Below are 18,690 nucleotides of genomic sequence, written 5' to 3'. Positions count from 1 at the left end.
CGATTAATTATAATGACCATTCAAACAGTGCTTTAGATACGACCATGCAGGCTACTGAAAACTTTAGGGTTTAACAAGCACTCTCAGAATTCATCATTTACCATGCAAAGTTCTTGTAGTTGTTTGTTTAAGGTTATATCTGTCCAAAAGATTCTAACCAAAAAAATAGATAAGCAATGCAGAAACATCATGCTGTATTTGCTATACAGTTTACACTTAGTATCCCTCAGGTTGCATCTGTTTAAGGATTATGATTCGCTATTTTTCTTTATGTCTACTTTGAACCTTTTATTTTAGACCTTTTTTGCGCATAAAAGTTCAGCATTGAAAAAATATTAACAAAATTTTTATAGATGTATGAGTTTTGAAATAGCATGTGAGAATTTGCAATTTTGAATAGCAATTTTGCAATTGTGGCAAGAGTAGAGGTCCCGACACACTGGATTTCATGTATGGTAGCTGTGCAAAAGAAAGATGGAAATATTCGTTTATGCATTAACCCAAAGCCATTAAATAAAGCATTGAAACGTAATCACTATTGTCATCCAGATATAGAGGATCTTCTACCTAAATTAGCAAAGGCTAATTAAGGTATTCTCGGTTGTGGATGCAAAGAATGGGTTTTGGCACATACAATTGGATAATGAAAGTACCTACCTAACCACATTTGCAACACCATGGAGCCCTTACAAATGGAAACGAGTGACTTTACCAATTCTCCAGCTCCCGAAGAATTTCAACGCTATCTGGACGAAGTTCTGGCAGGATTGGATGGAATTAGAGCCATTTGTGACGATATACTGGTTTGGGGAGTAGGCGAATCCTATGAGCAATAATTGAAAGATCATGATAATAAGAAAGTTCGTCTATTGGAAATATGCAGAAGTACTTGAATAAAGCTAAGCGCAAAGAAATTGTTGTTTCATTGAGTAAGTTTTATAGGTCATTTAATTACCTCAGATGGAAGGATTCAATCATGATACTGAAAAGGTTGAAGCAATCCTGAAGATGCCTATACCAACTGATAGACAAAAGGTACGACTCCTTCTAAGGATGATCAGCTATCTTCAAAGCTTCGCACATAACTTATCCTCAGTCATAGCACCTTTAAAAGAGCTCCTTAAAGAGCAGAACAAAATTCACTGGAGATAAGACGTTGAATAGAGGTCTTTCAATGTAACCAAGGAAATTTTGTCAACAACTCCTACTTTGAAGTATTATGATTTTGATCACGATCTTGAATTACAGGGTTGATGCGTCTGAGAAGGTTTTGGGAGCTTGTCTAATGCAAGATGCGCAACCTATTGCATATAAATCGAGGTCATTAAGCGTAATTGAGCAACAATACTGTCAGATTGAGAAGGAAATGGTGGCGATTGTAGTTGGAACAGAAAAGTTTGAACAATATATGTATGGGACACGAGTAATGGTTGAAACTGATCGCAAGCCAATTGAGAGTATTATAAAGAAGAGTCTCCAAAATGCACCGAAGAGATCAAAGCGAATGATGCTTAGTTTACGGAAAGATCAAGTAGAATTTACGTACAAGAAGGGATAACAGATGTATTTAGCTGATAACTTGAGTCGTGTGTATGTAGAGGGAGATCGTAAAATGTAGTGTTTTGATCACGAAGTGTTGTCATTTGGAAACAGTATCAAACAAGATATGGAGTCCATTGATATGGTTAATAACCTTGCAATCTCTGAAGAATCATTGACAATGATTAAACAAGTTATAGTAGCAGATAATGATTTAGAGAAGCTAAAAAAGTTTGTCAGACTAGGATAGCCAGAGGTAAGAGATCAAGTACCACCAAGTATAGCAGAATACTTTAATTTTCAATTCAAACTGGTCTGATATTTAAAGGTGAAAGATTGGTCATTTAATTTGGGGCAAGATCATATATAATGCATGAATTCATGCAAGTCATATGGGTGTGAAGGGATGTCTAAGACATACCCAAAATAGTGTGTATTGGCCTGGTATGACGAAGGAGATCACAGACTGTATTTCAAGATGTCCAACGTGCAACGAGAATATACGTGAGCAACAGAAATAACCGTTAATCGGCTACACAAATCCTCAACGACCATGGAAAATGGTTTGTTGTTACCTTTTGAGCATGAAAGAAGTCATTTTTTAGTAATAACTGATTTTTTCTCAAATTTCTTTGAGTTGGATCAGGTAAGCAATAAAACTAGCAACAAAGTCATTAATAAACCTAAATTACATTTTTCAAGACACGGAATTCCAGAATAGATTGCGACCGACAATGGGACACCAAGAGAATTAGAGTTTGAACAAATTACTAGCTAACCCGGATGTCCAAGGTTAACGGAAAAGCTGAAAATGCTGTGCGGACAGCAAAACATTTATCGAAAAAAGCGTAGAAGAGTGGAAGAGATCCTTATTCATCCCTATTGAAGTGGAGTAATACTTTTAGTGAAGGGATTGAGTATTCACCTGAGGTTGTTTTGTCAGCCAACTAGAACACTAATTTAAACGTTCAAAAGTCTTCTAAAGTAGGAAAACCAGAAAAATCTTAGTTATCGCAGAAGCGTAAGCCATGGGTACAGGCGAAAGTTGAAGGGAAAGTTGACAATCGTTAATATCAAGTTCGAACGGAAAAGTGTACAGACAAAATCGACAACACCTAAAACATTCTAAAGAACAACAAGAGTAAAATACAACGATGTCTGATTTGTAATCACCAATGACAGAAAAAAGGATTAAAGTGTCCAGCAGTCAAGTAAAGACCTTTTTATTTCCGGTCAACCATTATTAACATTCCCGGTCCATTTCCGGTCAACAGATATTAAAAAGGATAAAAATGTCCAGCAGTCAAGAAAAGACCCTGCTGTTTCCGTTCAACCAATATCTGTTCCTATAAATATCTTTGAGAAGACAGAGCATGTTATCATTGAAGATCAAGAGAGAGCGAGAAGTGGAAGAGTTGTAAAGAAACCCTCTTGCTTTCAATTGGGTGTGAACTGAAAAAAAACAACTATGAGCTATGAGCTAGATTACAGCTTTAATCATGTTGCTAAGTTTAAAATTAACTAATTAATTAAAGGTATAAATAATGCCATTGAATTAGGAAGTCTTGTTCCATATAGTCTTATATCTTCATTTTCAATTGGATACTTGAAATTGGCCTTAAAATGCGAAGCAAACAATTTTTAAGTTTGCTTCGTGGTCGTGTAGAGCTACACTGGGTCCGTCCAACGTGAATCTTTTCGAAAGCAAATTAACGATTAAAGTAGCTAGCAAAGTTTAAAAAACAAGTTTTGTTCAATATGTCGCATGTTACACGTTTCTCCTTCTATTAAAAGTAAATTTCAGTATCTTCATTTTAACTCATCCAAACCTATCACTTAAGTTTTCCTCTTCAAATGAAAGAAGGTCTTTCAATCAATGAAACAAATCTTGATTTAAATGCTAAAATTCACCACCAGCTATAACACAATCTTTTTATTATATTTAATGTAAATAATTTGATGAATGCAGTTATTTAATGTTCCCATTCATTCTAAATAATCAATTTTTTTATAACATTCTATAATTTATCATATTACTTAATACTAGTCATTCTGCAATGTTGATAACATTTTTATATTGTCCAAACATGTTGCTTTGAAAACATCCTCATTTTTATTGAGGTGGATGTCGACGCTCTCGTCGTAGAATAAAGAAAACGTAAAAGGGAAACTCGCGGGTGAAACGCTTGGCACTTTTTTTGTGTGAATGCGTTAAGTCCGCCATTACTCTGGCTAGTAACTTGGCGTTGGCGTTCTATGAACTTATACTGGAAAAGTGCAGTTTCGGGATATTAGTCGCCTCATACGTAAAAGATTTTGGAAGATCATAAAATATTGTGATAAAACATGATAGAAACAAGATAAGAGATCATTATTTCATTGCCAACAAGTAAGTAAAGGTTTTTATTGGTAAAAATGAACCGTTTTAATGTAGCTCATTGAGTTGTAAATAAGGTTATATTTATGAAAGTATGAAATAGAATCTCTTGCATTTTCGTCAATTCTAAATTATAAATATCGCATAGTTTAAGGTGTATTTATGAAGGATAATTACAAAAATGACAGAGAAACTTACTGGTACGAACGCTGCAATATTTTATATTGCAAAATGGTACTGCCAAACTTACTATGTAAAGTAATATTAACCAAGCAATAAAATAATCATTCATTATGCTTGTTTATGAATGATAACTAATAATAGTCTAATAGACCTTTAGTTTTTAGCAACAATCAATTCAAAGCAAGGGAGAGTTTGTTTTATCACTTAAGCATGAGTGAACAGCTCAATATGTCAGGCATTTTCGATATCAAATATTATTTTTTGAGGTATACAATTTTTTTGTATATAGTAATTATTATAAATTTGCTTCAAAGCAATTTGCGCTCTGTAAAAGTTATGACAAAAGTTCATTATAGTTGATTTTTGATTTTTTTTCTAGTTGCTAGCCAAGTGATTGCTTGATTCTAAAGTGAAGATTGTGTTGCGAGTGACTTGTACTGTGTATTATTTCATTCAAAGATCAACAGTGCTTGTATTTTTAACAATGAAGTTATTTAATTTTTAAATGAAATGTACAGACTGGTTTCATGTATTCTGTATTCTGTACATTCTACTTTACAATATACACACAATTTAAATTTAAACTGATTTATGAATGGTTCTAAAAACAGCAAATACCATAGTGAATGGTTAGATTAATATAATTAGTTGATAGTTCTTAAAAGAACTGTTTTAAGTAAAGAGCACTAAACCAATAGTTCTAAATTAATGCACCCTACGCTATAAATTATGTAAAATGCCTTAGCCCTTATACCTTCTTTACATTGCGGCGTCAATGATAACAGCATTAGATTCAAAGTGCAAATTTAGTAAAAAAAGGCAGAAACTTTGTTTCGAAACAGACAGACGCTTATGCAACTCAGCGACATTTTCAAAACTGAAACAACACTCTGCTTAAGAGCATGAAGTTATACCTTGTATAAATATATGCCAGCTTAATATGAAACTGCTGCGATTTCTTATAACAATTCAGGAACAACTCTGTGCATATGTAGTAAACGTAGTTAGTGTTCCTGCGCTTCATGTTAAGCAGGACTAAAAACTGTGTAAACAAAACTCATCGAAGACAATAATTCAAACTTCACTAGAAACGAAAGTAAAGACCTTACCGTTCTTCAACATCTTCTAATGTTTTAGTATCTCTTATGCTGCCAGATCTCTTCATGTCTCCAATTAGACCAGCGACAAACTGTATCACCAATTGCCATTTAGGATCACGTTTATTATAATCCAAAAACAGTGGAATTTTGCTCCATTCGTCTACAATACATTGCGCAGCCAGAAACTCTTGAATAGTCAAGTGTAGGAAACAGTACTGTAAGCGTTTTGCATCCTGTATACGGTGAAATATACCACAATTTGCTACCTCATGAAAAGCACTATTACTACTTTTTTCAAAAATCAAATTTCCTTTGGTAATTCCACTAACTGCAATATCTTTTATTTTGTCAATATCGTTTTTAAGCTCGGGGTGCAAAGGAATTATAAGATAATCATTTTCTCTTGGTATTTTACCTGATTTGCAAAGTGGATGATGCATCCACAGCAAGACTTTGATTGCTCTATTATATAACTTAGTGATGGTCTTTGGAATATCTTCAGCCTTACATATCAAGCTCTCTTTTAGGGTTAGACAAACAATGTAACTATTCACAGGAATATAACACAAACTTTTAAGTTCAAGAGAAGTATCAATGTGCTCATAAATGCTTTTGGCTGTATTCTTGTCTTTACCACAAAACTTGTCGACGTATTCTTTAATCTGATCTTCAAAAAAGCCCAAGATTTCCACAGTCCTGTCAAACTTTAAACATCCATATGCATGTTCAGCTGTGGGTCGTGATGTTACTAGAACAATGGCATCAGACAGCGTTTCACCTTCAACTAATTTTTTTATTAGTTTAAATACAGGGTTCTTTGTTTCATGGAGCTCTAAACGATTTAGAAATAATTCATCGAGTCCGTCGATGATAATGACAGTTTGTTTTGGATAAGTGATTATGAATTTGTAAACTTGAGAATAATGTTTATCTTTTAGTCCATCACGCCGCTTTAACATATCTTCGAGAGTAGTGTCGCAAGTTTCAAGATCACGACATCTCACTAAAATAACAAGTTTATCTTGCCAATATCCATCTCGATTATTTTTCCATTCGTATATAAGTTTTTTAGTGAGCATAGTTTTACCAATTCCCGGCCTTCCAATGACTAAAATAGAGTTTGGACACGACGTGCTCTGCTCACCTGGGATTGGCGTAAAAATCTCATTTACTCTTGTTAGTTTTTTTACATCATTTCTCACTTTTAGGTAAGAATGAAAGATTTCGTGCCGATTAAACGTTTCTGGGAAAGCATTCTTTAATTGTCTCTTTGCTTGTAGTATGACGTTGACATAAATATTATCAAGATTTTGCCTTTCTTTGTTCTCATCACCAAAGTTGTCGTGTATTTCAAAAAATTTGTTCGTGTAAAGATCGTTTATATTTTCCTCCAACCATTCTTTAGGTTTTTGAAGCAGTACAAAATTCAAGTAAACTGTACAAAATTTATTCTCTTTTTTAAAAGAGTTATCAGTCCAAGCCTTATACGTCAAGTAACACAGCTCCAAAATTGTTAGTGTTATTACAATAAAATCGACAGATAAAACAGCTTTAATTAAGGTTTCCTTTTTATCAGCGTTGAGATTTTCACAATCAATGGTAGAAATGGTGTTATTTAATGAGGAAATTTCTTTCAAAGTTGGACGTCTTTTACAGGTGTAGTAGATGGGAAACTTAGCATGGAAAAGTAATACAATGAAGACAGACAATATGATGAGGCGAACCACTAAATAAACGATGTATATGGAAAATGAAGAAAAATTAAATGCAACGTTGTCGGATTGAGGAGTTCCTTCACTATAATCCACATGTAGAGGTTGACTTTGTTCGTTCCTGTTTTCTATTGGACTGTCAGTATCATTTGGTTCAATTCGATGCTTTACATAATATCCATAGACAATACTCCAAATTAAGACAATGGCAAAATTTAAAACTACCGTAAGAAAAGCAGCATCCTTAAAAGTTAAACCATCTTTGTATTGTCTGAAACATGTTGATTCAATGCTCTTTAAAAGAGAACTTTCTTTCGTCTTTGATATAATCTCATTATGACAATCAAATGAGCTATTAAGAAATAAAACTGATGAAACAGTAGTAACAGGGATGAAAACTATACCAAAGACAATCAATATTAATCTTCCAAACCAGTTATAACTTCTCCATGGTATGTATTCAAGAAAATTTGCCATTTGTATGCTTAAAAAATGTATTAAATCGTCACATTACTTTGAATTCAAAACAAGACGCTAACATTGGAGTTCAGTATCGTAGCTAGCTTGCAGATTTACTCCCGCTATGAAAATTCTAAAAGATTACCATTATTCATTTCTTTAGAATTCTACTGTTCTCACAGTCAGTGAACACTAAAAAATTTGCGTAGAGGAAGTAAAAAGTTGGGCTGGCTACGCTACTGCTTTGCTTATCTACAACTCTAGGTACAAAGTCGCATGCAAAACTCCAGGATTAATAATACCTCATGCAATAATCCATTTCATGTTTAAACGACTTACTTGCATTATGAATGTTTTATGCAGTGAGGTGTTTGAAATTAAATGAAGATATGATCTTCGCACTTTGCTGGACAATTTAAGCAATCGTCTCAGGAACCTGAAAAAATCAGGTGACTCAATTCAAAATTCTGCGGTGCCGGTGCAGTGCTCTGACCAACTGAGCTATGAAGTCACACAGTGGTGAGCAGGTCAATATTGTTGGGCTCATGTTTTCTCGTGAAAGGAATGTCGTATGAATGTTTTTATACGACATTCATGGGTTCGAATCCCGTTGAGTCACCTGATTTTTTCAGGTTCCTGAACATTATAAATCATTAAGATCATTATTTCAAACACCACTGCATCATTTTCCTTTCACGAGAAAACATGAGCCCAACAATATTGACCTGCTCACCACTGTGTGACTTCGTAGCTCAGTTGGTCAGAGCACTGCACCGGCACCGCAGAGGTCATGGGTTTGAATCCCGTTGAGTCACCTGATTTTTTCAGGTTCCTGAGACGATTGCTTAAATTGTCCAGCAAAGTGCGAAGATCATATCTTCATTTTAATACTTGCATTATGATATAAAGGAATTTTAGTAGACACATCTGATAGTCAAAGCAATAAGTGTTGTTTTGTAATTAAATAAAGTGTACAATTATGTTCTTTCGCTGTTGCGTATAACCAGCTAGGGCACTGTAGGGGAAAGTATATTCATGTACGTGTGCTCTACAATAATAATTCTTTTACAAAGATGGCTACGAGTTTGCATTGGCACCATAATCAATCTTACGTAACTGTTCCTCAGGCTACTGATATTGGATTAAATATGAAACAATTTGCTATTTGTTGATGTAATAGCATGGTTCTGAGTGCAATAGGCCTTTTGCAGCTAGAGGTCACGTGCTTAGGTAATGCCATACTGGAGAGCACGCTTTCCATTAAACAATGGCGAGTACAAGGCAATTTACTATGTAGAGTAAATTTTCTTTGTTTTTGTGGCGATTTCGGCTAGACAACACTAACATGGCGTCGAATCAAGGTATGTGACAAGCAAAATTTTTCATCAATTCTTTTTCTTGACTTTTTTTAATCGAAAAATGAGGCACAAGTAGGAGATTTGGCTTTCGGGAAGGTATTAATGATTAATCTAATGTATTTTCATGTTTTTATGCATGCTTCTCCAGATGATTCGTGTACCGAAAGTAAAGACATAAGTTCTCTTCCTAACTTGTCTTTTGCATTTGTCGAGAAGTATGCAAAAGAGTTGTCAGGATGTCAGAGTACCGCAAAGGCCTACAGGTTTGTTGCTGAACCTGGATATTTACATGAAATGAGGTAAATTGCCAATCATTGTTCGCGTTTTCTTTAGTTACTAAGCTTACTTTCAGAGTGTGATTACTTTGATCTCATAAAAATTTTAATATTCTTTTGTCAGTTACAACCAAGGATGATTTAGCTGTAATAAATGCTCGATGCTATCGATCAATGAAGAAAAATGAGCCTCCACGTGTACTTGAAACCAAGATCAACATTGTTAACAGTTCAATTTCTGCAAGGTGTTCATGTGTAGCTGGTGTTGGGGGATACTGCCATCATGTCGTTGGATTGCTGTTCTTTCTAGCCCATTGCAAACAGCTAGGTCTTCGCTCATTGCCCGATTCATTGACATGCACTAGTATGCCTCAAAGATGGAGTGTACCCAGAGGAAAAAAGATAGAACAGAAGAAGATTCAAGATGTGCTTGTCAAAAAACCAAGAGCAGGGGCTAATTTCACCAAATTTATTAAAAGCACACTATATTCACCTTCAAATGTTTATTTACCAATGACAAAAGAAAATTTTGATGATTTTGAAAGCAAACCATTAATAGCAAGTATACTTCCAAGTGAAAAGAACCTTGCAAGTATCCCACATGTGCAAAGTAAATTTGGAGAAGTTCCTAAAGGATGTGTTCTTTCTTACCAGCAAAAGCTCTCTCAAGACTATGTTATCAATGATTTCAGTTGTACCAACTTTCCAACACTACCATTGTCTTCAGCGCAAATGAGATTTAAGAATAATTGTTCCAGTTGTCTCACAAAGCAACAACAAGCTTCTTTAGATGCTATAATGATTACTCAAGAAGATTCACTTGACATCCAAGAGAAAACAATCACTCAAAGTGCAAACAGTTTGTGGCATATGTTAAGAAGTAAAAGAATCACAGCAAGTAAGTTTGGGATTGTTGCAAGACGGTCGAGGGATTTTGAAAATCTTGTAAAACAGCTCAATCCATCTCGTCATGTCATAACTGCAGCTATGAAAAGAGGCATTGATTTAGAATCTACAGGTGCAATGGCCTATGCTAATGTTGCTAAGAATGGGTCTGTGAATCTATTTCCTTCTGGATTAATTATTCATCCCAGATGTCCTTGGTTGGGCTGCAGTCCAGACCGATTGGTATATGACCTACAAGCAGCTGAGAGTTGTTGCAACCCTTTTGGATTGTTGGAAATCAAAGTTGTCAAGGAAGGTGAAAATGACTTTGCTAATGTTAGATATCTTTCAAAAAATGTGGCTACAAATGACTTTATTTTGAAGAACACTGATATTTACTTTTACCAAGTACAGTGTCAGTTAGCTTTGACAGGTCTTGAGTGGTGTGACTTTTTTAGCTACATAAGTGACACACATTTTGTTTGCAATAGGATTAAATTTAACAAAGACTTTTTTCAAGAGGCAAAAAATAAGGTTGATGGTTTTTATTTTCAATATTTTTTAAAGTGATTGTCGTAAACTTGTGATAATTTTCTACAATTTTGTGAAAATCTCTTTTATTCTCATAGTCATAGTCTGTTACATATTTTTTAGCTACATTTAATTCTTTTTGACAAGACAACTGTAATCCAATATTTACAATTGTTAATTCTTACTAGGATCAGAAATTAGTGGGCCTTGGAAATTGGTAAGCAAACATGCAACTGTGTATATTTGATTAATTGACCCCAATGAATTAAGTGGTATATCAGAATAAAAAATATGATACTCTTTTATCCTTCGGATAGCCCTTTCCACATGTATGCGGACACTTGCAATTTCTTTGGTTTTTTGAACATCATTTTGAGTAAACTGAACATTACTCTCTAAGAAGGGGGGAATATTAAGTATTGCTTTCTTTTCTAATAACAGATATTCTATATCAAAACCTTTGTCTGCCATTATTGAATCTCCCTCCTCAATTAAATCTAAGATGCCACAACACCTAGTTATTTCTTTATCTGAGATTGCTCCAGTATATAACCCAGATACAAAAGAGACTGCCCCATGAGGAGAGATCCCAACCAAACCTTTAAGGGTAGTGTTGCTTTTATAGCTTGAGTATAATTGTGACTGTAATAATAAGAAGCTGGGAGTTTGTAAGAAAATTTCTGTGCAATCTATTATAACTCTAGTACTTGGGTAAAGCCTACGAAAACACTGGGGCATGTAGTTATTGACATTTTCCCTAGAAGGCCAGATTACTTGACATCCCAACATGAAATATAAGTAATTGCTCCATGTAACTATTTTTTGGCTAACAGTGGATATATGTATTTTAAATCTGTAAGCAAGGTCTTGCTCAAATAAGCCCAATCTAATACGAACCAGGAACATAAACAACTCGTCTATAACTAGCATGGTTCGTGCTTTTGGACGACTTTCTCTATCTCCTGTAGCATAACAATAGGTCATTCTCTCAGCAGTTGGTTTTATGATTTCATAAAAAGCCTTAATGTGTTCATAAGAAACAAATCCTGTGTAGAATCTGACTAAGTCATTGTTAGTTGAAAATCTTTCTAAACCAAATTTGGATAGTGCTAACTCCTCGGCGGCAGCCTTCTTGGTATTTTCAATTTCTTTATGTGCTTGGGCCTTGAATGCATTCATTTCTTCCATAACAGAAGCTGTTTCTTCCTTACTTTTTTTTAATTCTTGGGTTTTCAGAATTACCTCCAATCTTAATCCTTCCAACTCTTCTTGCATTTTTAGCAAAGGATCGACTGTGCACACTTCACTGCCAGTTTCTTCAATTGCAGTTTCTTCAGTTTGTGTCTCTCTAAAGCAAATAACATTTTAATCATTAAGAAACAAGGTACAGGTGAAGGCGATAATATAAACTTATTATTGACAATTCCGCATACCCAGTACAAGTGCGAATTAGTTTTCTTCTTTTTGGAGTCATTGAAGACCAGTCAAATTGGCTGGGAACAGACCCTTTTTTTAATAAACACCGTCCTGCATTATCAGGAGGTAGGTAATCGTCCTCTAAAAAGTGTCTCGAGCAAACCCTTGTGCTGCTTGATATCTTATAAAGTTAAAACAAAACATAGCATTAGTGCGTATTTATTTACAAATGATGCACTATCTAAGATTCACTGAAGAAATATGCAAGAGCTTTTTTTATAATAATACAAAGCTACCTTGAAATCAGGCCCTTCGTCTCTTCGTATTTTGACCAGCCAAAGTTTACGGGTTTCTTTGCCGTCATTGGCACTTGGAATGCGATGGAACTTCAGGTCTTGGTGATATCTGGAATCTCCATTACATAGAGGCACACAACAGTGGTAGCTTGATCTTTTTTTTTGGCTTTAAAGTCGCTGAGCACTGAAGTTTATTTTGAACACTTGCGGAATCTTCGAGATTGAGTGAAAATTTACTCCTTTTCAGTTAAAAGTCAAGAAAAAGAATTGATGAAAAATTTTGCTTGTCAAATACCTTGATTCGACGCCATGTTGTCTAGCCGTGTTGTCAAGCCGAAATCGCCACAAAAACAAAAAAAATTTACTCTACATATTAAATTGCCTTGTACTCGCCATTGTTTTATGGAAAGCGTTCTCTCCAGTATGGCGTTACCTAAGCACGTGACCTCTAGCTGCAAAAGGCCTATTTGGCATTAACATGAACGAGTGAAATTTTCAATGACTGACAAGCTCTTAGCCAATCAGAATTTAGAATTTTTTTTATGTATATTATTACTGGAGAAAAAGGCATTAGCATTTTGCTCTTACTTTATACATCCCATATGATTCTACTTACATTTGAAACAAATGAATGAACAAGCTCCAATTAACATCTCTCAAAATAATAAAGCTCATTTAGTAAATGGTTTTCTGTAATATTTTAAACCAGACTTAAATCACATCAATTATGTTAATTATATGAAAAGGGTAGGAAAATGGACGGTATTTTGTTTAACTCGGATATTTAATGAACAGGTCGTGAATGAATTTTTGAAAACAGGTCACATAACGCAAAACAATAATAAATAAAAAACTAATTATACAAACCGAACCTTGAATGTTCTCTTACCTTAGTTGTAGATCATTTACTCTATACTTATACGCTTTCTTTGTACTAATTAAGCCGGTTTTCCACTTGCAAATTTTTGCGCCAAAAGCGATAATTTTTGAATTAAAAAAGTTCATGCGACTGGGTATATTTGTTTTCAACGTGTAAAAATTAACTCATAAAATGAAAAGAAAACAATGGAACATGGCTGAATCAAACAGTAACTAGATTACTACTTCGGAATAACGTGTTATGATTCTCATTGCTACAAAGACGACCATAACGACAAAGCAAAAACAACAATGGCTTTTTATACATCGCTGTATGTTGTAACGGCAATGAAAAGGAGAATTTCATCTGCTCGTGAGAGAGCTTAGCAATCACCGCATATAATACGCTTCCATGAAAATCGTTTGTTTCGTATTTCGTCCATGAAAATGTTTTCTAAACTTGGTTCTCTGCAAAGTATCTTTGTACGATGAAAGGGAAGTTCAATCAATTCCCAAGCAAAAAACTCCTTAACGTCCATCATTTTAAATACTGAGTACGGCAGACAAACGTTCATGCAAAAGGGAAAAACGACTGAAAAATCTGATGGGCTAGCGAACTATTTTGGCTGCAAAAATTAAAAATCATAGGAACTCAAATTTTCGTCGAGGCGTGAGGACGGCTTTGCCGTTTACGTTGCGTTTAGCAGTTTAGGTTTTAAGGGCAGGAAGCCCTTTTTGTTGTAGGTAAAGTAACGCAAGCTTTTTAGTATCTCTACTAAAACAAAATGACTTTTGTGAAGCATAGTAATTATTTTAATTTAGTACAAATCATAAATATTCCTATTAAGCTATCAACAGAGTTTTAATAAAACATGAAATACACCTCTTGACAATGCAAATCTTAAATAACAAATGCAAAACTACGTATTAAATTCGACTTTTTCGAAACAACAAAACTCAATGGCAAATAAATAATTTAGGATTGCCGCTTGTCGTAAACGCTAAAAACTAAAACTCTATTTGCGCAATGCAAAAAACAATAAGAAAAATACAAATATCATTGGAATATAATGAATAATTTGACACGAGTTACAAGAAATCGAAGTTTAAGGATAATTGACAGAAGAGCAAGTCTTAAGGCCTAAAAGCAGGGGCGGATCTAGGGTATGTCAAATCCGTCGCGCGACTGATGTTTGAAAATCAAAAGTTACTATTCATATTAATTAAAAATCATTAATTATTCTTACTTTATTATCGCATTTATTTCGTGATAAAAATCCAGCTTTATTTATTATTGAAAACTAATGACTAATCCAATGAATATCTCATTGGTAACCAGATCAGTTGAATTTTAATTGACCTGGAATAACCGACTGATAGACGGGGTGGCTTGACTGGTTCGAAGGATAATGGAGTCTATGAACGCCAAAAACGCTTTTTCAGTGGTCAATGGCCTGATCAGTGGGCAGTCTAGAATGGTCTCCACTGATAAGAGGGGTGGCCGGACGTATAAGGGAGTCCAATTACTATCTTACAATTGGTTCATTTGATTTTTTGTTTTATTGTGATTGGTTTGACGGATTTCGACTGATAGCCAACTGAACTAATATAGTTAAGCTCACTGTCTGAATTAAATGTTTGATCGTTTCATAGTAATTTTTATAAGCATGATTGAAACTAAACTACAATCAGATAGAATTTATGGAAATCTCTTTACAAATTCATATATTGACATGAATGCTGCTGTCGAAACTGTGAATTTTGTCACGAGGGTGAAAAATTTATGGATAAATTGTAAATGCTTGGCAAAGACGATCTCACGAGCGACATTTCAGTCATTGATGTTCAAAAGAAAGCCAACATTGTTTTGAGTTTTATCAGCAGAAATTTACATCCAAAATCGTAAGTAAAGGACAAGTGAAGTGTATGCATGAATATAATATATCAAAGTCAATTTATGCGAGTGTGTGATGCGATTTATGTCAATATGGCGTATGGTAAGCAGATTGATGCTTCTAAAATTGTTGTTGCCGAAGGACTTTTAGCTATGATTTCTTTAGTGTTTGGGGAATCGTGGCCGTTATATGGCAGCGAAATCCTACATTCCTGCAAATATATTTCAATGGACAAAAAATCTGTAGCCATAAGGCGCCATACTATTATTTACTTAATCATAAACAAGTGTTTGTGGCTTTTCAGTTTATGATCATTGATCATTCAATCATTGGACAGTAATACTACATATTGTTTAAGATTTGAGAAAACTAACATTGATTACACGAGAAGCTGTTTATTATAACCTGTGATTTTGAGTCTTCTGATCCATGAAGCTTTTTATTTTGACAATTTGACTGGAATGATATTAAACCTTAGTATTTCACATACATGAAATGTTGTCCCATGTCACATATTGCCCCCTTTTCTAACTGAACACCTTATGTAGAGATGTAAAGGTGTGTTAATCTACGGCTCATACCAGATTGTTAGCCATAAATTCCAAAGGGCTATTGATGTACGAAAAGCATTTCTATAAAGTAAAAATGTCTTTCTATGTATGCAGATAAACCTTAAAATTTGGCAAAACACAAAGTATTTTACATGATCACTAAGTAATTCTTCTGATGATCATTATAATTTCTAAACTAAATTATTTCAGATTTACATTTAAACGTGGTTTGATGATATGAAAACATATTTATCATAACCAGTAAGCATGAAACATGAACCAATTTTAACATTCGGGTAAATATATAATTAAAGACACGTTGGTTACATTCTGTTTGTATTTGCAAATACAATGCTACTAGTGATTGCTATATAGCATATCTTGCATATACTTACAGAAGATAATAGTCTAGTGAAATGCCTAATAAACATTAATGACATTAAGCTGTCCTTGGCTGCAAATTTTCACTATGATAATTTTTGCTTAATCTTTCGCAGAAAAGAATTTTGAGTTTGTTCTCAAATGGTGAATTTGCTGGCACTGATGTGGAGATGGGTAAAGGGTTACAATAAACTTGCAAGGTTTGAGGTCTGAGCTTTTATATATCTATGAACTGTCACTTGTAGTACCAAATTTTTAACTTAACTCATTACATAGAGGTTTGAATGAGGGTCTCTAGGGGGGTCTATGCTTGAAAACTTGTTAAAAATTTTTAAAGACTATATCTGTTTTGGAATAGCATTATTGTAAGATACATTTTACGTTCCTAGACATGCTAATGAGCATATATTTGGCATTATAATGAGTCTAAATATTTGGCAAAACATTCAAGTATTGTTCACTTCAATTTATTTTTTTGAAAAAAACGTAAGCAAAATGTGTTGTTTTTACTCAAAAACGATGCCCACAAAATACAATTTGTATTGCTCTAAAACGCTGAAAATGGCATTTCAAGGCTCTGAAATTCAAAATTTCTCAGGGGAGGATGCCTCAGACCCCCCATGTGCGGAGCGCCTTCGACAATTTATGACTAATGTTCGAAAAATCCTAGATCCGCCCCTGCCTGATAGAATGCGACGCCAAACCATACAAGATGATGGAGAACATTTAGTCAGAGATAAGGAGATGAAACTCCGAATGAGAGTTGTATCTCCGTAAAAATCAGATAGTTTAATTAGAACTCAAGGAGTTGTTGTATTTTGCGTATGTTATATTTTTTGTTGTAATAAAGATCCACACGAATTTTTAAAAAAATTAAGACATGAAAAACGAAAAAGTCTTTAACAAAGTCAGCGCAGACAGACGTTTATTTAAAAAAATCCACTCGACATGAGCACGATGTGCGCATTCAAATTGTCAATAGTTCCCCACTTCCTAACTGTATGTAGCCTCCTCAAAACATTTGGCAACAAATTTTGTAAAGAGAACAAATGGAAACGAAAGATAATTGCAACATTACTAAAATTAGTATAATTCTTGTAATAAGCGATGCTTATCTATAGCAAATATAAACCGATTTACATAGTACTTTTAACTTGCTTTGTTTAAATACTCTACAAACCCTATGAAATTGAATGGGCGCAAAACTGTCTGAAAACCACTTTTTACTGACATAATTTAATAAAGCAAACACGCTAAAGAAGCAAATGCAAACAAAAAAGCATTTCGCCGAGTTCCACATAAGAACAAACCGAAACAAAATACAATTGCAACATTAATAAATTTAGCAAATTTTCACAGTCAGAAACCATACATTTAACGAGCAGTACAAGTTTACAGCAAAAATAAGCAGAATTGCTGAAAGTATTTCCATACTTCAAAAACGACGCAAATGTATATCCTATTTAGACTATAGTCTAATGATTTCTAACAAACAATTTAACATCCTTAACATACCAACACATCATCACAAACATACCTTGTTTTGTTTTTGCTTAGCAAATCGTTGTTGATGTTTGTAGTTTTAACTTCTTTTAATTGATATTCAACAATACGGTCATGCGTTTCTACAGGTAATATAAAATAAATATGATTTTATGGTATCAGTCAAGATCAAAATTTATTCAAACTTATTAAATGACTTAATTTATGGCGAACAATTACATTATGATGACAATTATACATCGCAAACGCGCATAACGATTCTGTGAATTTTGTATGTCAAACCTTTTACTGGCTCACAGTCCAATTTTTCGTATTTTCCGATATAACGCAAAGCAAGTTATAAGCTTCACACATACCTTTACGTTGATATGTGGCCAGGGGCAAATTATTTTGTGCCGCGGAATTTAAGTCATTTAAAGAAAGATTGTAATGCAAAGCAAAGATACGGTTTATGATTTTTTTGTTTTATTATAATTTATAGGTTTGATTTTAATTTAGAGATTTAGAGTATGTTGATTGATAAGTAAAAAAAATGTAAAATGTAATGCATTATCATAAAGTATATGCTTACTCTAGGATTATTTTACATTCTCTGCAGTGTGTATATACATACTTATATGCATTATGGAGTCGATTGCAAAACAAGAGGATTTGATTCAACATTTGCATACCAGCATGAGACAAACACTATTTTAAATATGCTCGTTTCATTCTTTGTTGAAGAATTTGAGTTTGAGCATATTTATTTTTCGTTCTCTGTGCCAAATATTTTAAAATACTTTAAAATCGAAAAGAGAAGTCATATCTTTTTTATGCAGTCGATTGCAAAGTCAGAGTATCTTGATTTTATATAAGCATATCAGCATGAGGCAAGTAACAAGCTAAAAGCTTGAATAAAAAGAAATGAATAAAAGTCTTTTTATTTAGTGTTAGTGACAAGATGACAATTAAGATTGAAGCAAATCTATTTTTCCATTATTTTGATTATACTAACGACAAATCCAAATCATTATACAGGGTGTTAGAAAAAAAGGAATCCCTTTAAATAATTATGTACGCATTAAATGAAATCTGCTTGAGATAACTTAGTCTGGATTGGAGATTTTTTCTGCCTGTTTTATTTAGTTACACGTTTTTCGATGTTCAAAGCAAGTAATGGAAAATATGATTACGTTTTTGTGGCTTTATATTCTAATAATATGTCGCTTTTTTATGTTACAAAGATGTAATATTGCTCGCGCAACTTATAAGGGTCACATATATCGTTTGCGTCGATACGTGGCAAATTATTTCGTTCCACGGAATTTAAATCATCTTAAGAATATATTCACTAATTGTTACGAAAACAGGGAAACGCTTATAATTTTGGCT

General features: G+C 33.8%; 2 protein-coding genes and 1 pseudogene across 4 annotated transcripts in view; 1 reads left to right on the top strand and 2 right to left on the bottom strand.

The window, feature by feature from the left end:
- The window catches only part of LOC124436386 (NACHT, LRR and PYD domains-containing protein 12-like), a 42,114-nt gene that overhangs the window by 9,938 nt on the left and 13,486 nt on the right, over positions 1–18,690 (bottom strand). For all 3 annotated transcript variants that reach the window (XM_046986301.1, XM_046986300.1, XM_046986302.1), the window contains 2 exons: positions 17,354–17,441; positions 5,209–7,395 (listed from right to left, as the gene is read on the bottom strand). In XM_046986301.1, the coding sequence (XP_046842257.1) occupies positions 5,209–7,388 (2,180 nt within the window). In that variant the 5' untranslated portion in view covers positions 7,389–7,395; positions 17,354–17,441. The remainder of the gene's footprint in view (positions 1–5,208; positions 7,396–17,353; positions 17,442–18,690) is intronic.
- On the top strand, positions 8,573–10,516 carry LOC124436388 (annotated as a pseudogene).
- LOC124436000 lies at positions 10,419–12,605 on the bottom strand. Its single transcript, XM_046985927.1, has 4 exons — positions 12,565–12,605; positions 12,132–12,297; positions 11,853–12,016; positions 10,419–11,767 (listed from the first exon to the last, which is right to left on the bottom strand). Exons 1-4 carry the CDS (start codon positions 12,603–12,605, stop codon positions 10,594–10,596), a joined length of 1,545 nt encoding a protein of 514 aa, XP_046841883.1. The 3' UTR covers positions 10,419–10,593.

This window comes from Xenia sp. Carnegie-2017, unplaced genomic scaffold (genome assembly GCF_021976095.1).
Source record: "Xenia sp. Carnegie-2017 unplaced genomic scaffold, XeniaSp_v1 HiC_scaffold_16, whole genome shotgun sequence".
NCBI lineage: Eukaryota > Metazoa > Cnidaria > Anthozoa > Malacalcyonacea > Xeniidae > Xenia > Xenia sp. Carnegie-2017.
The sequence above is the reverse complement of the archived record's forward strand: the minus strand, read 5'-3'. Positions and strand labels throughout refer to the sequence as shown.

Excerpts from the sequence above, each read along its gene's own strand:
- LOC124436000 (XM_046985927.1), bottom strand. The coding sequence starts at position 12,605 with ATGCCAAATAGGCCTTTTGCAGCTAGAGGTCACGTGCTTAG. Across the intron at positions 12,298-12,564 it reads GCTAGAGGTCACGTGCTTAG|CCAAAAAAAAAGATCAAGCT; the intron begins GTAACGCCATAC and ends GCGACTTTAAAG. Across the intron at positions 12,017-12,131 it reads ACGAAGGGCCTGATTTCAAG|ATATCAAGCAGCACAAGGGT; the intron begins GTAGCTTTGTAT and ends TAACTTTATAAG.